Below are 19,902 nucleotides of genomic sequence, written 5' to 3'. Positions count from 1 at the left end.
ACTTCAATTCGAGTATCAAGGCGTTATGGGTAATGAAGTCATTCAGATAGAGAAACGACAACGCGGATGCTCAGACAGAATAAAAGGAGACGATTACTTGAAAAACGATGCCAGGTGACAGTTTATAATGTGTTTTTCGTGGTTTTCGTGGCAAATACTTGTAGCAAGTTTTACTCGGTTTTAACAATCCAAGTGTCTCTTTTCTTAAGTGTCAGACGGAAAACTTGTGAAGAAAATGTCTTTTTTTCAGTTGAAGCTAACAGTCTTGAAACTGCAGCCAAATAACCCGCAGTAAAGCTAGGTATAACCATAAAGCACATCTTCACTGACAACATTAATAGACCAACCTTAAAAATTTGAACGGTCGCCAGATACAATAAATTAACCTGGACTAAAAGTCCTCCAAACTGTCCCCAAGGGGATGATAAAAAGGCTGATTTCTGCTGTCATTAAAAGGTATTCAAATAAGTGGCTAAAAGGAGCCAACTAAATCCACCCCCTTGTATACAGCTGAGTATTTTAATTTGTTGTATTTTATATTAATTGTCTGTAACATATCAGTGGCAAATACTGTAGTTTTTCCCTAGAGGAGAAATTTATATCATTTATAGTAAATATTAAAAATAGTTCAAAACGGTTCCAAACAGCATAAACATGCTACTTTTGCTTAAAGTCCATCAATACTATTACTTATAATTAAGTAGTTTTTACAAAAGTAATGGCTCTGAAGTAATCATGAGTATTATTACAAGAATTATTAGGCAACAGTATTTACTGTACACATTGTCCCCTTTTATATTGATTATTTACTGCCACTAGCCAGATATACAGTAGAATGTGAGGTAAAATACACAAAATTTTCTTCAAATAATTGAGCACTAATTGAATCTATAATCTCAAAATGATAACTTACAGGACTTTAAATTCATTCACAATCTCTCTTTGTCTTAATTGAGACAATTTGAATAAAACGGGACAGACAATCCTCTTTCCAGTACATTTGGAGCTATCACTAACTGAAATGATTAAGACTATTCGATTTAAATATGTGCAGATTTTTCTGAACGTGGTGGCTAAATTAACCCTTCAGCTATTGTTTGAGTCCCCTGGTTTCAGAAGAATATTAAATTATATTTTTGATACTTTAAATTTTACTGCCAAGACTGTATTGAAGATTCAAGACACTTTATTATCATTAAGCAAACATAATGAAATCAGGTAATACTTGCTCAGATGGTGAAAAAACCTTAGATAAAATAAATGTACTGACATAATATAAATATAAAATACAATATTTACTGACAAGCATTAAAGAGTAAAAAGTATTGGGACTTAATATTGCACGGTTGGACTGAACATGAGTTATTTATTTACAGGCTGTGCATCTGTCTGTGTAATGTATATGCCTGAGGGTTGTAATTGTGTGAAGCTGAGCAGTAAAAAAAAGTGCACTTTACATGAGTTATTTTACATATTATAAAATGTACACAGTGAGGTATGTCCCGAGTTATGGGATGTGGAATTGGGTAGTGGAATATTGCACATGAGGGTTGTACATAATTACTGTCACATGGTGTTTAGCAGTGTTACAGCTGTAGGAAAGAAGCTAAATATGTATTTGGATGCATCTTTACTCTTGATGGTAAAGAATATGAATACTTTGTCCACTTGGTAATAAGCAGTAATGGCATCCAGATTGTGCATTATTATGATGAGAAATAGCAGCTAAAAGTATTTATTGTGCCCCTTTTTGAGGTAAAATCTGTGGTAGATTAATATAAAATTAAAAGTACAGTACTTTTCTGAGGTTGTCTCCTATGCCTGCCTTAATAAAGGAAATCCCTGTGCATTCACTAATAAAGCAAACACAGTCAGCAAGACTTCCAGTAATAATTAGGCTATTTGTTTTATATATTTGCAGACTTCTCTGAACATGGTGGCTTCGGATATTGGTCGACTCGCCTGGTCCTCCGTCACTCTGCTGACAGCTGCTTGCCTGAGTCCAGATGAATGCCAAAGGTATGATTTGCCTCTTCTTTATTGAGATTGTCTCACACCCCTGTCTTGCCTCATCCATCCTCAGGAGAATCCTAATGCACTGATACCAAGGGGGAATAATTTTTTTTTTCTTTACAATCTGCTTAGCAATGATTTATTGATTGCGGCTTCCACCCTCACAGAGAATTACCGATCCTTTTTGGGAAATCAGATTTTCACACCTTTCATGAGTGTGTATGTGGCGCAGGTCTCCAGAGACAGTGTGAGGGGAAACTGACTTTGAGGAGCAGCAGTGTGTGAATCTCTGCGGTGTCGCTCCTCTGCTGCTGCCAGTGGTACGCCCAACGGATGGCCCTGTGATTCTCTGCTTCTCTCTCCATCTCTCTCTCTATAGTTTTGCATTATTTATCGCTCGATAAATACAGTATCCAAGCTTGATTTGTTTTCATTCCCTTTCAAACCTCCAAAACATATGCTTTGCCCGCTCTCCCATCATAAACATGCAAGAGCCCCGTCTAAAGTTTAAGCACCTCATGGACAAAAAAGGAAAATAATAAAAACAACCCTCGCCCTCATAGGAGGAGTCAGATTAGTGCACCGAAAGCTTTGATGCTCCAGAATGTCAGCTCGGTGGATCGATCCAGCAGAAAACACACACACACACACACACACCTGACCAATCAGAGGCGTCTATCTGTTGTGGACCTGCTGGGCACCGTGGTTTACAAGCTTCAAAGAGCTCCTTTTAATACACTGCTTTGATAGCCCTCAGCCTTCACTGACCCGCCGACCGTCCGCTGGGGAGCGTTTTAGCTTTAGTGGAGGAGAGAGGGATAACTGTTGATCATATTAACGAGCGTGAAAAGAAAAATCATCTCAAGTCTCGGATATTTACACCCCTGACCCCACGAGTCCCAATAACAGTCTGTTAGATCAGCTGCAGATAAAATAATACAAATTGGCTGCATTTTTCCAAGAGTAATTTAACACTATTAACAGCACTTGTTGAGATTTAGATGCACAAAGGCATGAAGTGGAAGCATAGACAGAAGAACAGTTTGGTTAATAACCCTAAGGGGGAGACAAATCATCACCTAACAAACCACATTACACATCTCCGTATGCTCGGTCATCACAGCGCATCCACATATTCATAAAATATATAATGATTGCTTCAAAAAGTGTTGATACATTATTTCTATGTAGACATATGTTTCATTTAAGGTGGAAAATAAAATGATTTACAAAATGTTAAAGAAACCTTATTTTAATCTTAAAGCAAATGAATAATTGCTGATATCAGGTGTTATTAATCTCAGCGTATGTGTCTGTTTGCATTACACAGGTCATTTCAGGTCCCAAAAAAATCAGATAATTAAAGTATTTACGTGCCTTTTAGGTCAGTCATAGCAGCAAATGAAGCTGTTGTGTGTGATTTCTCAGAGAACGGAGAACATTTGTCACCTCGGAAAGTCATGTTAACTGACAGAGCGAGCTGATGGTTTGACGTTACATTAATGTTTAAGGACAAAGAAAGCATGAAAGAGAATTTTGTCTTTCGGGTAGATTATAAACCTCATTCTGTCGTGCGTTTTTCAGAGCAGGCTGGTGTGCTGCAGCCTGTCCCAGGTTGAAATCACCCTACATATGTCTCCAGTATGTTGGAGATCATTTGAAGCTATTGAACTGTGCTTTAATTCCACACCTAATACTTACTCTAAACATGTTTTAACCTCTTGAATATTCTTCGTAATGCTGCTCAATAAACTGTTTTATAATTTGTTAAGTAGTGTGTGCCCATTGTTCAAACATAATATTTAGATTTTATACTTTTCTGGTTCGACTAATCCCAAATAACTAGGAGAAATTAAAAATGCATCCCAAACAAGAGCTTGGGTCTCAGGAGGTTAAATATTTATATATGTACAAAATTAACCATAGTTGTTAAAGATTCAGCAGACTGTGTGGTTCTTTTGCACTTTTCTTCCACAATGCAACTTTAAAAAAAACAAAGGAGCTTCAGAAGATTACAGAATATTTCATTATTTAATTTCAGTCTCACTTCATAAGGCTGGTTTTGTGAGAGAAAAGTTTGTTTTGGGACATATGGCTGCCACTAATGATCATTTTCATTATCAGTTTATCTCTAATATCTCTAAATTATTTCCTTTAATATTAAAATAATCATTAATTGCAAGGAAATACTGAGTGGTCCCACAGTGGGGTATATTACACGTTCACCTAATAAGTGAAAGAGACCCAGTTTGATCCCAGGAGGAGACACAAACCTCTTTGGGGTTGTGACAGGAAGAGCATCCGGCGTAAAAAGGAGCTACCTGCTGTGGTGACCTCTAGCTTTTTGAATACATGCACATGTTGAACATTTGAAATGTCTCACAATCTGTGTATAGCAAACAAAAGGATAAAATTCTTACATTTAAAAAGTCTGATCAGCAAATTTTTGCTGAACTAATCAAACTAGAACAGCTGCTTTTCAAATGGACTTTCTACCTTTGTTTATGTCGTTACATAGTAACTATGTAACATCTTTTTGTTCAGTTTTAATTTTACACTATTTCTGTTTCTGAAACATCTTCATTTGTTGCTTTTTCCCCCTGTTGATAAGAAAGTAATGCGGTTTTGGAGTCACATATAATTTGGTATACTTTAAAACTACCAGAGATCATTTATTAATATAAAATGATACCATGACAGTTACACAGGGTGTTATTTATTTATCTTTTCTTTCTTCGTGAACCAGGAGTGTTCACCTTGAGTGTTCGATAACATGCTGAAGCCCGCCACCCAGTGACCTCTCACACTGGAACGGCACTGGTAAAACCACCAGCTCTAAGCTTGGATATCTGATGACACTCGGGACGCTCTGCTAACCACCGATTCTCCAACCACTGTGGGCTTTTGGTGAGCGTGAGGCGAAGAGCGGGGCATCAAGTGCTTTTTCTTGTTTCTGCGACCTGTTCCCGAGCCGAGGCCAGACTGGGTGAGGAGACAAACCTTCTCCAGTCTCTCCATGTCTGCTCTTGCCATCAGTAGCTCACGTTATTGCTAATCACAGGTCTCAGGGCTACGTTTAATAATGAAGCTAATCAGTTACATCCTTAGAAGCAGCAATGCAATTTCTGATGTCAACTTTTTAAATATCCCTTTTTTATTATGTATTATTATAACAAGATTAGCGTTATCTCATTACTCCCTCAGCTTAAACGAGTTAAAAACATGTACTTTGGTTGGAGTGACTGCAATAAAGCAAAGCTGGCTGTTTTGAAGTAATTAACAGCTGTGTAAGATGGTGAGAGATGTGTTGCCCCCTTATCCTGGAGCCTCAGAGGCCAGGGGAAGATTAGAGCTCTGATCTCATTCCCAGCACTTGTTTGGAGTCTGTCAGGAAGAGAAATGCCAGCATTAGAGAGGTAGCGCCACACTCCTGATATGATGAAATAAGGAGAAAAGGGGAAAGGGAAAAAGATGGAGGGATGGACAGAAAGGACCCTGCCCTTCTCTGAAGTGTCAGTAGCTTGTTTATTCTATTTTTCATCGTAGCTGCTGGGGCAAAGATTCCCATTTTTCCTTTTATTTTTTTCCCCCCCACCTCCTAACAAAAACCACTGCTCTCATTTTTTATAGGTCTTGCAAACTCTCATGCCCCAGTGAAAATTACATTGTGAAACGGTAGAAATTTCAGGGCTGCCTGTGCTCTCTGCTGTCCCTCTGAGCTTTCAAACAGTCAACAGACTGTGAAGAATAAATAATAAAAAACTATTGATTATTTTGATGACTGCAAGATTCAATTAGGTATTAATTTTGCCCTCCAGTGGACCTATCAAGCAACTCAAAGGAGAGGAGCTAGGAGGTGGAGGTTGGAGGGGGGGGTTGGACCCACATGCATGCAGAGTGCGGCCAAGCTCAGACAGAGGGGAAAATGTGTTTACCTCGGCGGGCCGAGAGGTGCATTGATGCGCAGTGTCCCACATTTAAGTGCTGCACAAATGAAGCCCTGATGACTAGTGACATTGTTACCGGGGATATGAGTATTGACCAGTCGGCTCACGTTTTTTTAACGACAGCCTAAACTACCCCTATTGATTAACATTTTCATAGATTATCATGTGTCATATCAAAGAGGGCAGATTCTCGTGATGAGCACATTAAAAAGGCCCCTCTGGGTAGGAATTCATTGACCACCCTAATAGACGTTGTGGGGGTTGCTGATGGGTGCAGGGGGCGAGATAAGGCTCACCCTTCTTTTATTTTCCTTTTCTGCGCCTGTATGAGCCGCATGGTCACCTGTCCTTTGCTCAGATGTATTTAGGTTGTACTCGATTCATAAATAAGAAAGAAGGCCGTAGTCCTGCTGCTCCGTGTCTGTGCCTCAGAGCCTGAGGTGGGATGAACGCTGTCTGAGGAGCTTTCCAGTGCGAAGACACAAGGAGGAAGAGACAGAGAGGGAGGGAGAGTGTGTGTGTGTGTGTGAACAACAGAGGGAGAGAGAGGGAGGGAGGGAGGAGGTGACATCTCCAGGGTTTGTCTTAGGAAGCTACCTCAGGCTTGAACCTGTGGTGGCCATTCAAATGCAGGAAGATTGAGGAGGCTGCTTCTGGTTCAGTAGAAAGCATGCAATAGCCAGTCCCTGCGCTGTGGTGGTTTTAGCAGGTTTTAGCTGCTGCTTTGACTCTTTTCAACATTTGGACTTTCCTTAAACACTTTTTCCCATCTTTTCTGCTGGAGCTTTGTCTTGGTAAGAGAAGTTTTTCCTTTTTAAGAAAGTCTTCTGTAAAATTAAAAAAAAAAAAAAAAAACTTAAATAGGCGCAAGTGCTGCCGTTAAATTATGTATTTTTAGCACACTGTGTATTTTCCTCAGTTTAGGCTAATACTTTAATCGCGTCACGCTGATGCTTCTCATTCTTGTTTTGAAGTGCTGACAAAAGAAAAAGAAAAGATAATAATTGGGATAAAATTTGGGAACATCGGCGACTTCATCTCTTGTTTAGATCAGGCCTTAAGTTCACGTTGTCCCACTCTGCTGCACGGTGTCACCCTTAATCTCATCTGCTGTCGCAAACTATGTGAAAATTGATATAATCAGCGGTGTGTACTGTCGCTCATATGTTCCTTTTAGATGTAGAATTAGATTTATTTCATTTATTTATCAGCGCACAGCCCATGGACCTCTTTGTAGACTGCTGTCAGCTTAGTGTTTGCTGAAGATGAGGCACATGTCAGGTAGTAATGAGCCCTTGGAGATGGATGTATCACCGTTTTAGGACTGCAGGGTATAATGGCAAAGCCACGCGATCCGTAACAGTTCTTCACCAGGCAGCAGCCAGCAGTATCAGCGGGGTAGCACCAGCCTCAGATAAAAGAGAGAGCTGGAGAGGGAGGGAGCAGGAGAGAGAGGGAGAGTGATGAGTGAGCCATAGAAAGGAGAAGCTGGGTAGAGAGAGAGTGAGTAGAGGCATAGAGAAGGAGCCGGTGAGGGTGAGACCACGAAGCACATCTAACCAGGGGCATTTTCTCTTTTTTTCCCCCCCTCTCCTCCCTGTTTCCCACCTGGGCTTTCAGCTCCCTCCAGGATCCGATGATTACAGGGCAGCTGAGCAAGCCGCTGCTCTCCCTGCGCAGCGACATGAGCGCGGCAGAACTCCGGGCGGACGACAAAGCGGCCACCCCAGACAGCGATCTGAACGACGAGCCCCTGCTCCTGCCCTCCGAGGCCACGGACAGAGAGGGCACTCCCAACAAGCTTTACGGTAAGTCAACTTACACCTCACGTCCGTCCGTTCTCCTCCACAAAGCTGCTGGATGAGGTCTGAGTGAGAACTGGTACAAGCAGAGGGCTTCCAGTGCTGGGACAGGTGTCAGCAGTGGCAAACTAAGTGCAGCAACGAGCAAGTGCTTAGATTTGTTAATGGTTAAATTAGTGTTAATAGAATTCATTCACCTATAGACTTCAGAAAAGCAGAAAATGTGCACAAGTATTTAAGCTGCGGTATATTTTTATTTTATTGCAGTGTTAGTCCTGAATAAGTTATGATTGGAGGGAAAAAATATTTAATATTATTGTGTATTTTGTGAAAGCAGTGTTTTATGGGTCTCTTCTATTATAAAATCAATTAAAAAGTTGATCTCATCTGCAATGACTAATTTTCTCCAGTTAGAATATTTTTTGCTTCCACTCCAACTTCACATCTCTGAGATTGTCTGATAATATAATGCAGTTAATCCTTAATCTAAATGGAGAAACTCTTGATTATTTATAATTTAAACAATGATTAATTTTATGCAATTGATCCTAATTATAACATGCATTCTTCCAAAAATTATTGTATTAATTCTCAGCACATCACATATAAAATTAAAGCTTCTGCATAATTGCTGAGACTTCTATTTTTTTTTTAATGCTGCTTGTTTTTAGTCTAGAAGTTGGGAATTGTGTTCAAAATTAGACAATTTCTCAGTCAGCATGCTCATTATTTCTGCAGTTATCTCATTAATTGAGTGTTGACACTGTTTGGGCTGTGTTTAGATAAGTGTGTGCTTTTTTTTTAACTCAATCACTGAGCCTCGTTATAAATCAATAAGCATAATGACAGAAATAATCATTTTAGCTAGTTTTCTAATTATAATTTGTAATGAAAAATGAAAATTAGCTCTAAACTTTTGTTTTTCATCATTGCTTTTATTATCTGAATATTTGAAGATCTATTATTATTTTTTTTGTCACACAGAGACAAATTGAGATTACAGAATTCAATGGGAATTATGTACTTTCATCCATATTTGCGAGTTTTATCCATCTTCACATATTAAATTATTATATTATAGAGTTTATTTATTCTGCTTGGTTCTTTTTTTGCAAAAGACATTTTAAAATGTTCTAGAAACACATCTGAAGGATTTACAAAGCTGATTATCTCATCATCTTAGTATTTAACCTTTTTTTATCCTATTTTAATATTAGTTTATTATTTTCTTTCTTTTTCCTTTTTTTGATGTGGAAGAAAGCAAGTGACAAAATTCTCCTCTAATGGCTTCAGATGTTGGCACTGAATATTTATCCAAACTTCTCCTCAGCTTTTGATGGTCTGGAAGTTAGGCTGTCTCTGTATTTGTGGAAGTGTGTTTGTGTGTGAGTGATTTTGATATGTAATTGCTTTTTCTGATGCAGTAAACAGTGCAACTTTTTTTTCTTTACCTGGATTTAATAAGAGGTCTTAATATGTTGAATGTGTGTGTCTCTATCTGTGTGTGTGTGTGTGTTGGAGGGGGGTGTGGAAGAAAGTATAGCAGCATGCCTATCGAGTGATGTGGCCAAATATTTGTGAATGAAACAAAATATGAATTTGGAGGAGGGCGAGTCAAATTTTACTCTCAGACCCAATCTGAGAGAGTTCGGTTGTCTTTTAAATCCTTATTTCAAGAATAACCCGAGGCTAGTCTTCTAAACAAGGACTGCGTTCTGCAGGATTTGTCTCAAAAGTGTTGCAATTTGGTTTAATAAGCATCAAGTTTCTCCTTCTTTCTTCCTTTCTGATCAGTTCTGTCTGAGTCTTCTCACTGCTTTTTATTTGTCTTTTTCTCTCACGTGTATACACTAAAATATAATCAGATGCTTTGCTAGTTTTTTTTTAATATATTTATTTGATGCTATTAATTTGCTTTGTTAATGGAGCAAATGCTTAGAAAAAACATGCATGGATCCAGTAATTCCTGGAGCACTGCTTGATGTTTGCTGACGGTCTGTCATCATCGGACATGTGTCTAGTCAGAGCCGCTCTTCTTTAACTTGTGAATTTCGGGAGACGTTTCCTCTCTGCCCGGTGGCAGAGCCCTGGGCTGTGCCAGCAGCAGGTTCAGTTTGGGAACCGCTGCCCACACGACCTGTCAGGGAATGGCGAGGAGAAGTGGCGTAGTCGTGTCCTCTGCTGTGAGGGAGAAAGTGGAAAGAGTGGGGGTGGGGGTAGGGGTGAGGGGTTGGAGAGGAAGAAGAGAATCAGCATCTTTCTTTCTTGAAACGCTTCAGGACTGAAAAGGAAAGGCATGGTGTGGTGGTAATTTATGCTTCTGCAAATGTAGTTTTTTGGTATTTTTTAGTTTTAAAGTAGTTCTTTTTTGGTATTTGCCAAAAAGATTCATAAGATTAAGATTCATAGCAACATCTTGGAAGTTTCTCCCAAGTCATCTGAGCGTAACACACGTGCCCAGAAAGGTTTAAAAAAACTAGACCGTTTAACTTAATTCCTTAAAAGGTGACAAATTTGACCACTTTTGAGTGGATGAATAGTTTAAAGAGAGAAAGATCTTCACCAGTAATTAATAACTACAGCTTTTGTTTCTTTGTTGGATTTTTTTTTTCTTTAACTATCGTTATGAGCTACATTTGCTTATACCCGTGTTTGCAGGGAGCTCTCGTGGCTGCAGAGAGATTGTATTAAGTTTCCAATTCACTATTCTATCATGATTATAAATGCTCCAACCTTGAGACAGGCCTTTAAACTCAGCCTTATATTTTTCACTGGTTTTCTTTATGTGTTTCAACTCTGTGTGGCGAGGAAGCGAGATAATGGCATACTTTCATTCCTCACATTCACAAGAAAAAAATACGACTTTGTTCTGTTTTACGCCTCTTATTTTGAAAAAATCCCTGACAGAATTGCTCCAGTTTTTTGATTGACAGACGCGCACGTGCACGAATAGACGACGCACTAATAGTTTCAAGGGAATGTAAATCATGTTGAGACTTCATTTGTTCCCATGTAATTTAACAGAGTCTTTCGATTCATGATTGAAACAGTTTGAAATATAGTTAAAAACTCCAAGTTGTACAAGATGGTTTTTTGTTTGTTTGGGGGGTTTTTTGGAGGGGGGGGGGTTAAAAGACTGTTGATAGCAAACAGCTTTTGCATCTCTGAGTATCAATATTAATGAGCGTCTGCACTGAGATGTGGTTACATGTGCCATTTATGTGTTGTTATATTTCTGAAGACTACAAAAAGCTAACTTTTCGTTCCCGTAGGGCTCGTGTATGACTTTTGCATTGTAGCCTTAATAGTGTTTAAAAGAGTTTGTGCCAGAAGAAGTCGGGGGGAGACAATGACAGTAGCGGTCATGTTTGTCTACAGTAAATTGTCCATCTTCTACACCCACCACATGCTTACTGCAGTTGTGAAAGGGTCGTTCTCCTCCTAAAAGCTTGCCTGTGCAAATAGTCTTCCACTTCAGGTAACAGGGGCTACGAGGCACCACAAACATCCTGCTGCCTTGTATTTATTCCAAGTAGAAGTGGACATTAGGTGGGAAAGCTGTGGTTAGTAGGGCAAGCAATCTTTTTTTTTTTTTTTTTCCCGAGGACGAGATGGTGTTGGATGCGTACAGTTTCTGTCTTCTCTTCTCAAGCAAATCTCCCCCTTTCAGACATCAACAGACAAGATAATAAGACACTCAGAGCACAATTCGGTATTATATTCAGCAACCAAAGGCTCATCTCTTGTCAGTTTGCATTTACTCTCCCAAGGATGTGACGCTTCTATCATCATGCTGTCAAAGAGAGCCAGGCTGGAACGACAGGAGCACTCATTTCATACACTTACTGTCTACATGAAATGGTCTGCACTTATACGGATTCTGGCAAAATGGTGGAACATTTTCACAAAGGTCACCTAGAGGCACGCCCCCCTCCCCAAAAGAACAAAATGAATCTTCATTGATTCCCAGCGCTGGAGGTCATTCGGAACAGAAAGTCCAACTCGAACGGTACGTCTGCTGTAACGCACCAGCGTGCTTTTGGGTGTTTTCGTTCCCATCTATAATCAGATTGGACTCTGGATTACTGATGCTAATTTCATTTGGACTAAAGTCCAACCACTAGTGAACTTTTGAAAAATGTGATTTTCATAGAAACATGTCTTTAGATGTATATTGAGAAAGGAAAATTATAGTATACTTCACAAACTAGTTAGACAGTGGCATCGTTGGATAACTAGAACCAGCATATCTGTGATAAATCACTTGGGCTTTATTCTGTACAGCTTAACAGTTATACTCAAAAACATCAACAAAAACAAAACAGTCTCAGTTAACTAAAAGAGGTCTAATCTGCTCAATTAAAAACACTGGCCATCATAACTGAGGGTAACCTTCTTATGTTAAAAAAGACTTTAAGGAGGTCAGTGTGAAGCAGCCCATAGTCAGCAAAAGGATGATTTAGGAATAATCCCAAACTAGAGTAGGGAATTCACATCCAACTTGGTTATGGTTGCAGCTGTTGCTGCTACTTGCAGACACAGGAAACACAGGAAGTTGTTACTTTGTCTTATAAAACATACTGAACGGTGCATTTTCTGATATGTTCACTTTTAAAGTAAAAAGGAAGAACATCGTAATTTCTCCTTGAGATGTTTTCCCATTCTAGTCGCTGAGCTGTAATTTGGACGCCTATTTCCAAAAATAACGTTTACACTTTAAAAAAAATGAAGCCACACTCACAGCTTCTTTGACAAGGCGTCAAGTCAGGTAGGAGGCAAATCTGAGTAAACATTTAGTAAATGCAATGAAATTAAATTAAGCATGAAAATATTTTAAAAAGGGTGTTTTTCTTCCAGAACACCTTTTTTCTGCATTTTGTTCATTCCTCGTGTTTGGAAAGATAATGAATTAATCCTGGAAACCTACTGATGACGCACTTTTCTTATGAAGGTAAAATCAGACCATTAAGACGGTAATCAGATGACCTTAAGACTAAAGCTTATTTACAGCATCACAGGTAAACATATTCATTTGATGTAATTTCATTTTAACTACTTTTTAAAGAATTTTAATGTATCTGTTATCTCCAAGAAACTCCAAGAAAGCATCTCACAGTTCTCTGATTCATGTTTTCCATCCATAGAGCCCCTCAGACAAATCTAATTTGAATCCAGGAAAGAAATCATATCCACTGATTATTGATTTGTGTCATTACAGATGTTGTAGTACTCCTATTTTAATCACATTTTGCAAGCCAAAGGTTTCATCAGCTTTTCTCTTTAACCTTTTCATGATGTCAGCTTCACATATTTTGAGTTTGACGGGATTTTGCCCCAAATTCATAATTTTGCTTGATTGTTGAATGCTTGTAATTGTCACTGAAATTGAAGTTGGCATTTTGAAATGTATTTTTAGGTCCTTTTGATGGAAAAGTGTTTCTCAGTGTAGTGGACATATGAAAATATAACAATTAAAACGAATAATTAGCAAGCAGAGGTGAATCCTCTTCAAGAATTCCTGGAAAACAACCCAGAACTGGATTTTTAGATTGCACCTTATTTCTCTGAATGCTTCCATACTTGGTGCTGGATATATTTTGCAGCTATGAGACAAAAAAACTGTGTTGTGTAAAAAAATCTCTTTCATGCACACATATAATCACACAAAGGGGCGTGCACAACCGCACCGCTCGAGGCACGGGTTCTTATTATTTTTGTGTAATCAGCTTAGCGAGCGGGATGCATGGTGGGATAGGCAGCTTGCCGATGCAAAGAGCCTCGTAACGTTGTGTGGTGAGGTTAAGTAATAAAGTGGCGCAAACCCGGCGTTGAATGGGCCACGCTGAGTAAATAAGAGTGGATAAAGGAGGCCGACAGGGAACAAGTCTCTCCCCGGGAGGTGGATCTCATTATGGGGATTTCAGCTGTCTGCGCAAACTTGAAAACAAGCTTAATGCATGCCTGTAAAGCAGGTGTAATACATTTGCTAATGTGCCCGCAGAGCCCGTGGCTAGCACAACACAATCAGTGCATGGCGAGGAGGACAGGGAGGGAGGATGAGCACAAGGCGGACTTCTTGTTTTTGCTACGAGCAGCAGCAAAGGTCATCACGTTTCTGATGCTTGTTTATGCAGAAATGACTTTGAGCAAAATGTAGAACTTCAAAATATCTGCCAGTTTAATTCTCCCCCATTCTTTGTTGGCTTAAAGTTGAGAAGATTGACTAGATTACAAGATCTATAGGTGGGCATCTGGGGAGAAAATAAATTGAATTTGAGTATGCATTTATTTTAGTTATGCACTTTCTTTAAGTTGGGAAATAATTTTTTTTTTTAAAAACAAACCATGCATGTGTAGCATCCACTCCATAACCAATATCTCTAAGCCTTTCATGTAGAGCTAACAAAGAGGCATCACATCTCCTGGCACGGACACGGTTTGTGTTGTTGAGATGTAATTGAAGCTGCAAGGGTCACATTTTCGGAATAGAAATTACAGTCTTGTCTTTGACTTGTGTGGCGTGAACTAGAGATGCATCCCAGAGCCCCTGTGTCCTTCACAAGCCTTTATTATTTATAACGCTCGCTCTTTGAGCAATGACCAGTACTAATGCATAACCTTCTGTCCTTCTGGCTGATTCGCTTCCTTTGAAACCAAAGATTGAGGCAGGAGAAGTGGGTGTATGGTGGATGAGGCAGGGGTGTGGGCGGGCGAAGGGGGAGAGCTAGTATAGGGCAGTGGAGATCCAGGCTATCGAGAAGTTATTATGTTTTTTTTCCTTTATATCTGAGGATGAGGAATAACACTGTGATGCCTCTTTCCTCCAGAACAGAGTTATGGACTTCAAAGCAATACTATTTCCTGACGTCCCTCCTTCCACTATTTGTCTGCTCCACCAGAATAATGTGCTGGGAGTGGTGGGCTGGGGTGGGGTGCCTTTTAGCTGTATGATTATTTGCTTGTTTCCACCTGTACCCACCAGCTCTGTAAATATGGCCACAACAGGGCAATACAGTAAGAACTAATACTTTGGCCAGATAAACTCATTTCTAGATAAACTCCGTTTAGCTCAGGTTCAGTGGAGGTAAGATATACTTTTGTGCAGCCCGTATCACCTGATGTTATCCTGTGGTGATTGAGCCTGTGCTGCAGCGCTGCTGTGATCCATTGTTATTATACCTCTATGACAGAAGAAACGGGTGAGGAGTGGGGGAGGAGGGGAGGAGGAGAGAAGGCATTGAGGGGCAAGGGGTAGAAAGTGGGACATAGGCAGCATTAGCGCCAGATAGCCTGGGGGGCCGAGGCTGATGTGTCAGGCATGACATGTGGGTGTCTAACCCCCCACACGTGCACACACAACTCATACACACCACGCTGGATTGGGCTCGCACCCCACCGGCTACTTCTAGATGTCCTGCAGTTTACCAGATGCAGGTTTAAAAACACAAAAGCCTCCTCTTAACCCGATCGTAGCGTAAAGATACAAGTTTGAAGCTCTTTAAGTGGGATGCATCAAAGTTTTTGTTATTTAACTTTTTAAAAATTGCTCCTAAATGTCAAGATGTGAGCTGTAACACAAGCTAAGATCTCCGTACTGCTGTTATTAAACAGACGTCCATCGATTAAAAGATTCCGATTAAAGCTCTTTAAAGCAGAGAAAAGTCGCATTGTCATAATTGGACTATATTTTGCTTTTTTTTTCTAAGATGAATGATTTAATTAATTAACAGCTAGAATATTTGCTTCACTCTAACTGTCAAAAAGACTGCTTCACTTCCATTTAGAGCTAAAAATGCTGGACCTTCATGCAAATTCAATCTGCACTCAGTTTACTTTAAAGTCAAAGACAAGGCCGCAGCTAAAGGTTGTTTCCAGGGGCTAATTTATTGGTCTAAAATCATCAGGAAATAGTAAAAAAGGAGTCATCACAGAAATTTACGTTTAAATGTCTTGTTTTGTTCAACCAGTGACTTAAAATCCAGATTTTTTCGTTTCAAATGATAAAAAACATAGAGAAGCTGAAATAGCAATAGACAGCTGAAGCCTCTATTTATCTATTGCAATTTTTTGCCCTAAAATGTTTTAAGCTTCTCTTTAAAGAGCTGTAGGTTTACTATGTGAGTTTGTCTGTAGAAACAAAGTAGAGTGGTATGATACTGAGTGCAAGGAAGGCCTTTTTTCATCACTGGCTTGCAGGCTGCAGGCGGGAGAATCCTATTTACAGCAAATATCATTTAAGTAATTTAAGAGGAGGAGCAATAGTGAAGCAGGCATCTCCTAAAAGGCTTACAGCTCTCTAAGACTAGTCTTCATCGCAGCGTCCCTCCTTTACTGATGGCTTTAAAAGGATGAAGAATAATTTAGATTGTTATTTGCCTCTTTCAACCCTGAGCTAATCAGGTTGACATTGCTTTGGGAATGAGGAGGACGCTCCATAACAGATGTGCTCATGTGCAAAGTGTCCCAAGTCCCCTGTGAGGATGCAACACAAAAGCCCTCTTTTCCCCTTCTTTTTCTTCTCCTCCTCCTCCTCCTCTTCCCTTCTCCTGCTTCCTCTCTTCATCACACCATCTCTCCTTCTTGACCTTTGAAATGGGCATTGCCTCTTCTCACCAATTTACCTCCCTCTGGTCCCTCTTGTGCTTGTGCCGCTTCCATCCCCACTCCAGCATCAAGGGAGAGACAGGTAAGAGCCGGAGCAGAGCACTCTCATGTCAGAGAGCCTTTTGGTGAAGACCTGTGGCCATGAGTGAGAGCTTAAGTGTTGGAGCACACGACCCTCGCTGCTTTAAGCATTGTTTGCATGCATATTCCTCACCCGTTCATCACAAACTGCAGGCTTTCTTCTACAAACTGAAGTGCACTGTTTTCTGTTGTTTTCATACATAACCTGTCGCCTTTTTTGCGTCCACTTCCTCTTTGTCTGTCCTTTGAGATCTTCCTCATCTGCTTCTGGCTTAAACATGGCCTCAGAACAAGTCGCAGAATTGCTGAGGTGTAAAATCCTTTCTGTTTGGCACCACCTCCGACGTAATTCCCTAACTCCATAATTCCACTTTGTGCCAGAATAACGAATGAGGTAGATTTTTTTTCTCCCCTGTAAGGTCTCCGCCCTTGCGCGATGAGGAATCAGGCTTTAATGCGGGAGGCCCGGAGAGATTGCCGTGGCCTCTTCTCCCTCTTGCCCCTTGCTGCGCTCTTAATTAAGGAAATGACAGCTCTCCTAGCAGCAGCAGTAGCCATAATGTAGCTAATAGTGTTACCGGCAGACACTCAAAAGTCAGTCCCTGGTGATTTTCTATCCCCAGAAACACTATTGACCTATCCCTTGCAGCTTCTCCACCCCAGCCTCTAAACAGAGTATTACTTCCCTGCAGGTCCAGAGGGAGCCATCTGACTAAGAGCACCTGGAGTTATTGGCAGCAGATTATGCCCTGTGTTATTGTTGAGGGCTTTGGTGGGAGTAATGAAACACTGAGCTAAATCACTGGTGATTTTGGCTCTCTTGCATTCTACAAGGAGTTAAGTAAATCACTATAAAGCTCACACTGCATATTACAGGCTGCTCTCTTCTATAAAGCACTGTGCCTTGGGTGTAACATTACTTTTTAGACTTTATTCCACGCTGCTTGAGATAGAAAAATGAAAGTGAAATGGTCTGTCTCTCTCGGCTCTCAGCGCAATGCCACATCAACTTTCCAAGTGGTATTAACAAAATCAATGGTCAAACAATCTGGGACAATTGGTTGTGTATTGATGGAATTAAACCTTGTGTATGATGTGGCTTGTTGTCTATCCGCGCTCATCCTTTACGCTCCGACAGCCCGCATATCGCCGTCCAACATAAATGCTCCAAGTCCACAGCGCAACACACTTTTGATGATGAAAACCGCGTTATAGTGTCGCGTGTTGTCGCAGCGCCGCAGCAGCTCCACTCTGCAAACAATTAAGGACGTAATTAACTTTTAATCTTCACTCTTTTTTTTTTCGTTTTTTTAAAATGTGAAATTATTTTCCGTGGATTAGATTTCAGTGGAAAAATGATTGACAACATCTTAATAGCAAACACACGCACTCAGCCAGACATTTTCAAAAGGACCATTATAAAAATGGGGGCTGGCTATTCATTCTGAAGAGCCTGAATCGTTACCGGGCCTCTCGCACATTTGACAACTTACATAATGCATTTCCACTAAAATAGCTTAAGTGTTAAAGCTTCTTTTATGGGCAAAAATTGATTCATAAATGCACTGAGGCGAAAGCTAACGTGAACACAAAGCTTTCAATAACACCCACTTTATACAGACTGTCAATGTATGAAGCGGTTGCATTAGACAAGGTGGCGTGCTGATTGCTTTATGAAATCCAGGCTAATTGTTTTGTGGTGCAGTCCTTGGGGCTCGCTGCATTAAGACAGGCCGAATGAAGTCAAATAAATATAGCTCTTTGCCCCCCCGCCACCCTCCCTCCCTCAGCACCCACGTAGCCCTGAGAGGCCTTCTGCCTTGTGTGGCATTGAAAGTCGCTCTCCAGTGGCCACTTTGGTGATCAATGAGAGAGAATTTATATAGTGGTGGATATTGGCAATATTTCCATGGCATAACTCACATCCAGCTGCACTCAGTGCTCTGTAAGAAACATAATTATTCCGCTTACATTTTTTTAAAAGAGCGAATTTGCTCTGATGTTCCCGTCATGTCACCGTCAGAAAGAGTTTGAATTTAATAAAGACTGCTTCGTGTAAGCAGTCAAGGCCACGAAGCCATGCATGTATGTACATTTGCGGGCTAAAGGGTGCTTTTGTTCCTCCAGCTGAAGCTGTATTTTAAGGGCACTTTGCGCTGTTACAACGGCAATTAAAGCTGCTTAGGAATTCATAAAGTAAAAAAAGAGATGTTCCCTGAATGTCCTAGATAAATGTAAAGCTATGCTGAATGCACGATGCTTGTTCTTTCATCCGTTTGGCCTCTTCTTTCATCTCTCCTCACATCAATACATCCATTCATTCCATTTTATCCATTGTGTGACCTGTGTATAATCACAGCATCAAAGGCGTTTCTTTTCAGTAAAGGTTTGATCGAGATATACTCTATTTTTCCTCCTCTGTATGCAGCATTAGTCTCCATCTGGAAATACATTTAAGAATCATTCACGTTGGACAAGAAGATTTCTTTTATTTATTTATTTGTTTTAGGGAAAGAAAAGCCAAATGTGTACGTGAGATTTTAGTAATAAAAAAGAATTGAAGATTGACTCCCTGGGTATTTCTTCTGTCAGCTATTTAATTTAGTTAAAGAAATTACACAAATCCTTTGGGGGGAGATGTGCATGTGTATTTATTTATTATCGATTTCTTCCCCTGCGATAAACATGTTAACGTTACAGATATTTGCAAGGGGGATGAAGCTTTCTAAGTTATTGTGAAATGATGCAATGAAAGGCATCAACGAATCGTTATTCATTAAGTCTCCCGCACTGTTTATCAGATAGAATCCATTATTCACAACCAGTATCTTAACTACAGTCATCAGCCCCACTCTCTGGAGCTTATAGGTGATTTTATAAAGTGTTGTTCTTTCATTATTAGATGAATATCCTCATTTAGCTAATTGACTTTGTTATGATGGTAATTGGATAATTCACTGGTGGAGAAGTTGCTCAGTAGCACTACTGGGTGTGTTATTGTTATCACAGCGTGGCAGCTGCATTTAGAGAATTGCTTTGAGATGCTTGGAAAGTTTGAGTTGCAGTAAATGAAAATAAGGCCGTTTCAAGTCTGGAGGAAGGAAAATTGCTTTCATTTGATAAGGTTCAAACTGAGAATTAACTGCTTGGAGACAATATGGCTAATGACATCCAGTGCAACAATTTATGGTCCTGTAATATCTATTCTCTGCTTTTCCAAATAAATAACAGCAGATTATGACGGCTTTTGTGGTATCTCTGCTTTTTATTGACTGTAATACAGCCACAAAGTATTTCCTGTATGTTCAGACTGATCTTAATTCCAGATACTGAGTGCGCAGGGTGGGGCCGGGCACGGCATGATCTGTAATGGGTGAAATAATTGGTGAAAAGAGACTGGCTTGTCAAAAAAGCCACTGCGTCGCGAGGTTGATAAGCGAGAGGATGTGGACCTT

General features: G+C 40.0%; 1 protein-coding gene across 2 annotated transcripts in view; it reads left to right on the top strand.

Annotated features, from left to right (window-relative positions):
• Positions 1–16: 16 nt before the first annotated feature.
• pou6f2 (POU class 6 homeobox 2) overlaps positions 17–19,902 on the top strand; it is a 78,796-nt gene continuing 58,910 nt past the window's right edge. The window contains exons 1-3 of one of the 2 annotated variants that reach the window (XM_025910126.1): positions 17–114; positions 1,922–2,019; positions 7,581–7,768. In XM_025910126.1, coding sequence (XP_025765911.1) covers positions 67–114; positions 1,922–2,019; positions 7,581–7,768 — 334 coding nt within the window. In that variant the 5' untranslated portion in view covers positions 17–66. Of the gene's footprint in view, positions 115–1,921; positions 2,020–6,601; positions 6,755–7,580; positions 7,769–19,902 lie in introns of those variants that run through there. The other variant, XM_025910127.1, reaches the window with a different exon arrangement.

Source organism: Oreochromis niloticus, linkage group LG9 (genome assembly GCF_001858045.2).
Source record: "Oreochromis niloticus isolate F11D_XX linkage group LG9, O_niloticus_UMD_NMBU, whole genome shotgun sequence".
NCBI classification, from domain to species: Eukaryota; Metazoa; Chordata; class Actinopteri; order Cichliformes; family Cichlidae; genus Oreochromis; species Oreochromis niloticus.
The sequence above is the reverse complement of the archived record's forward strand: the minus strand, read 5'-3'. Positions and strand labels throughout refer to the sequence as shown.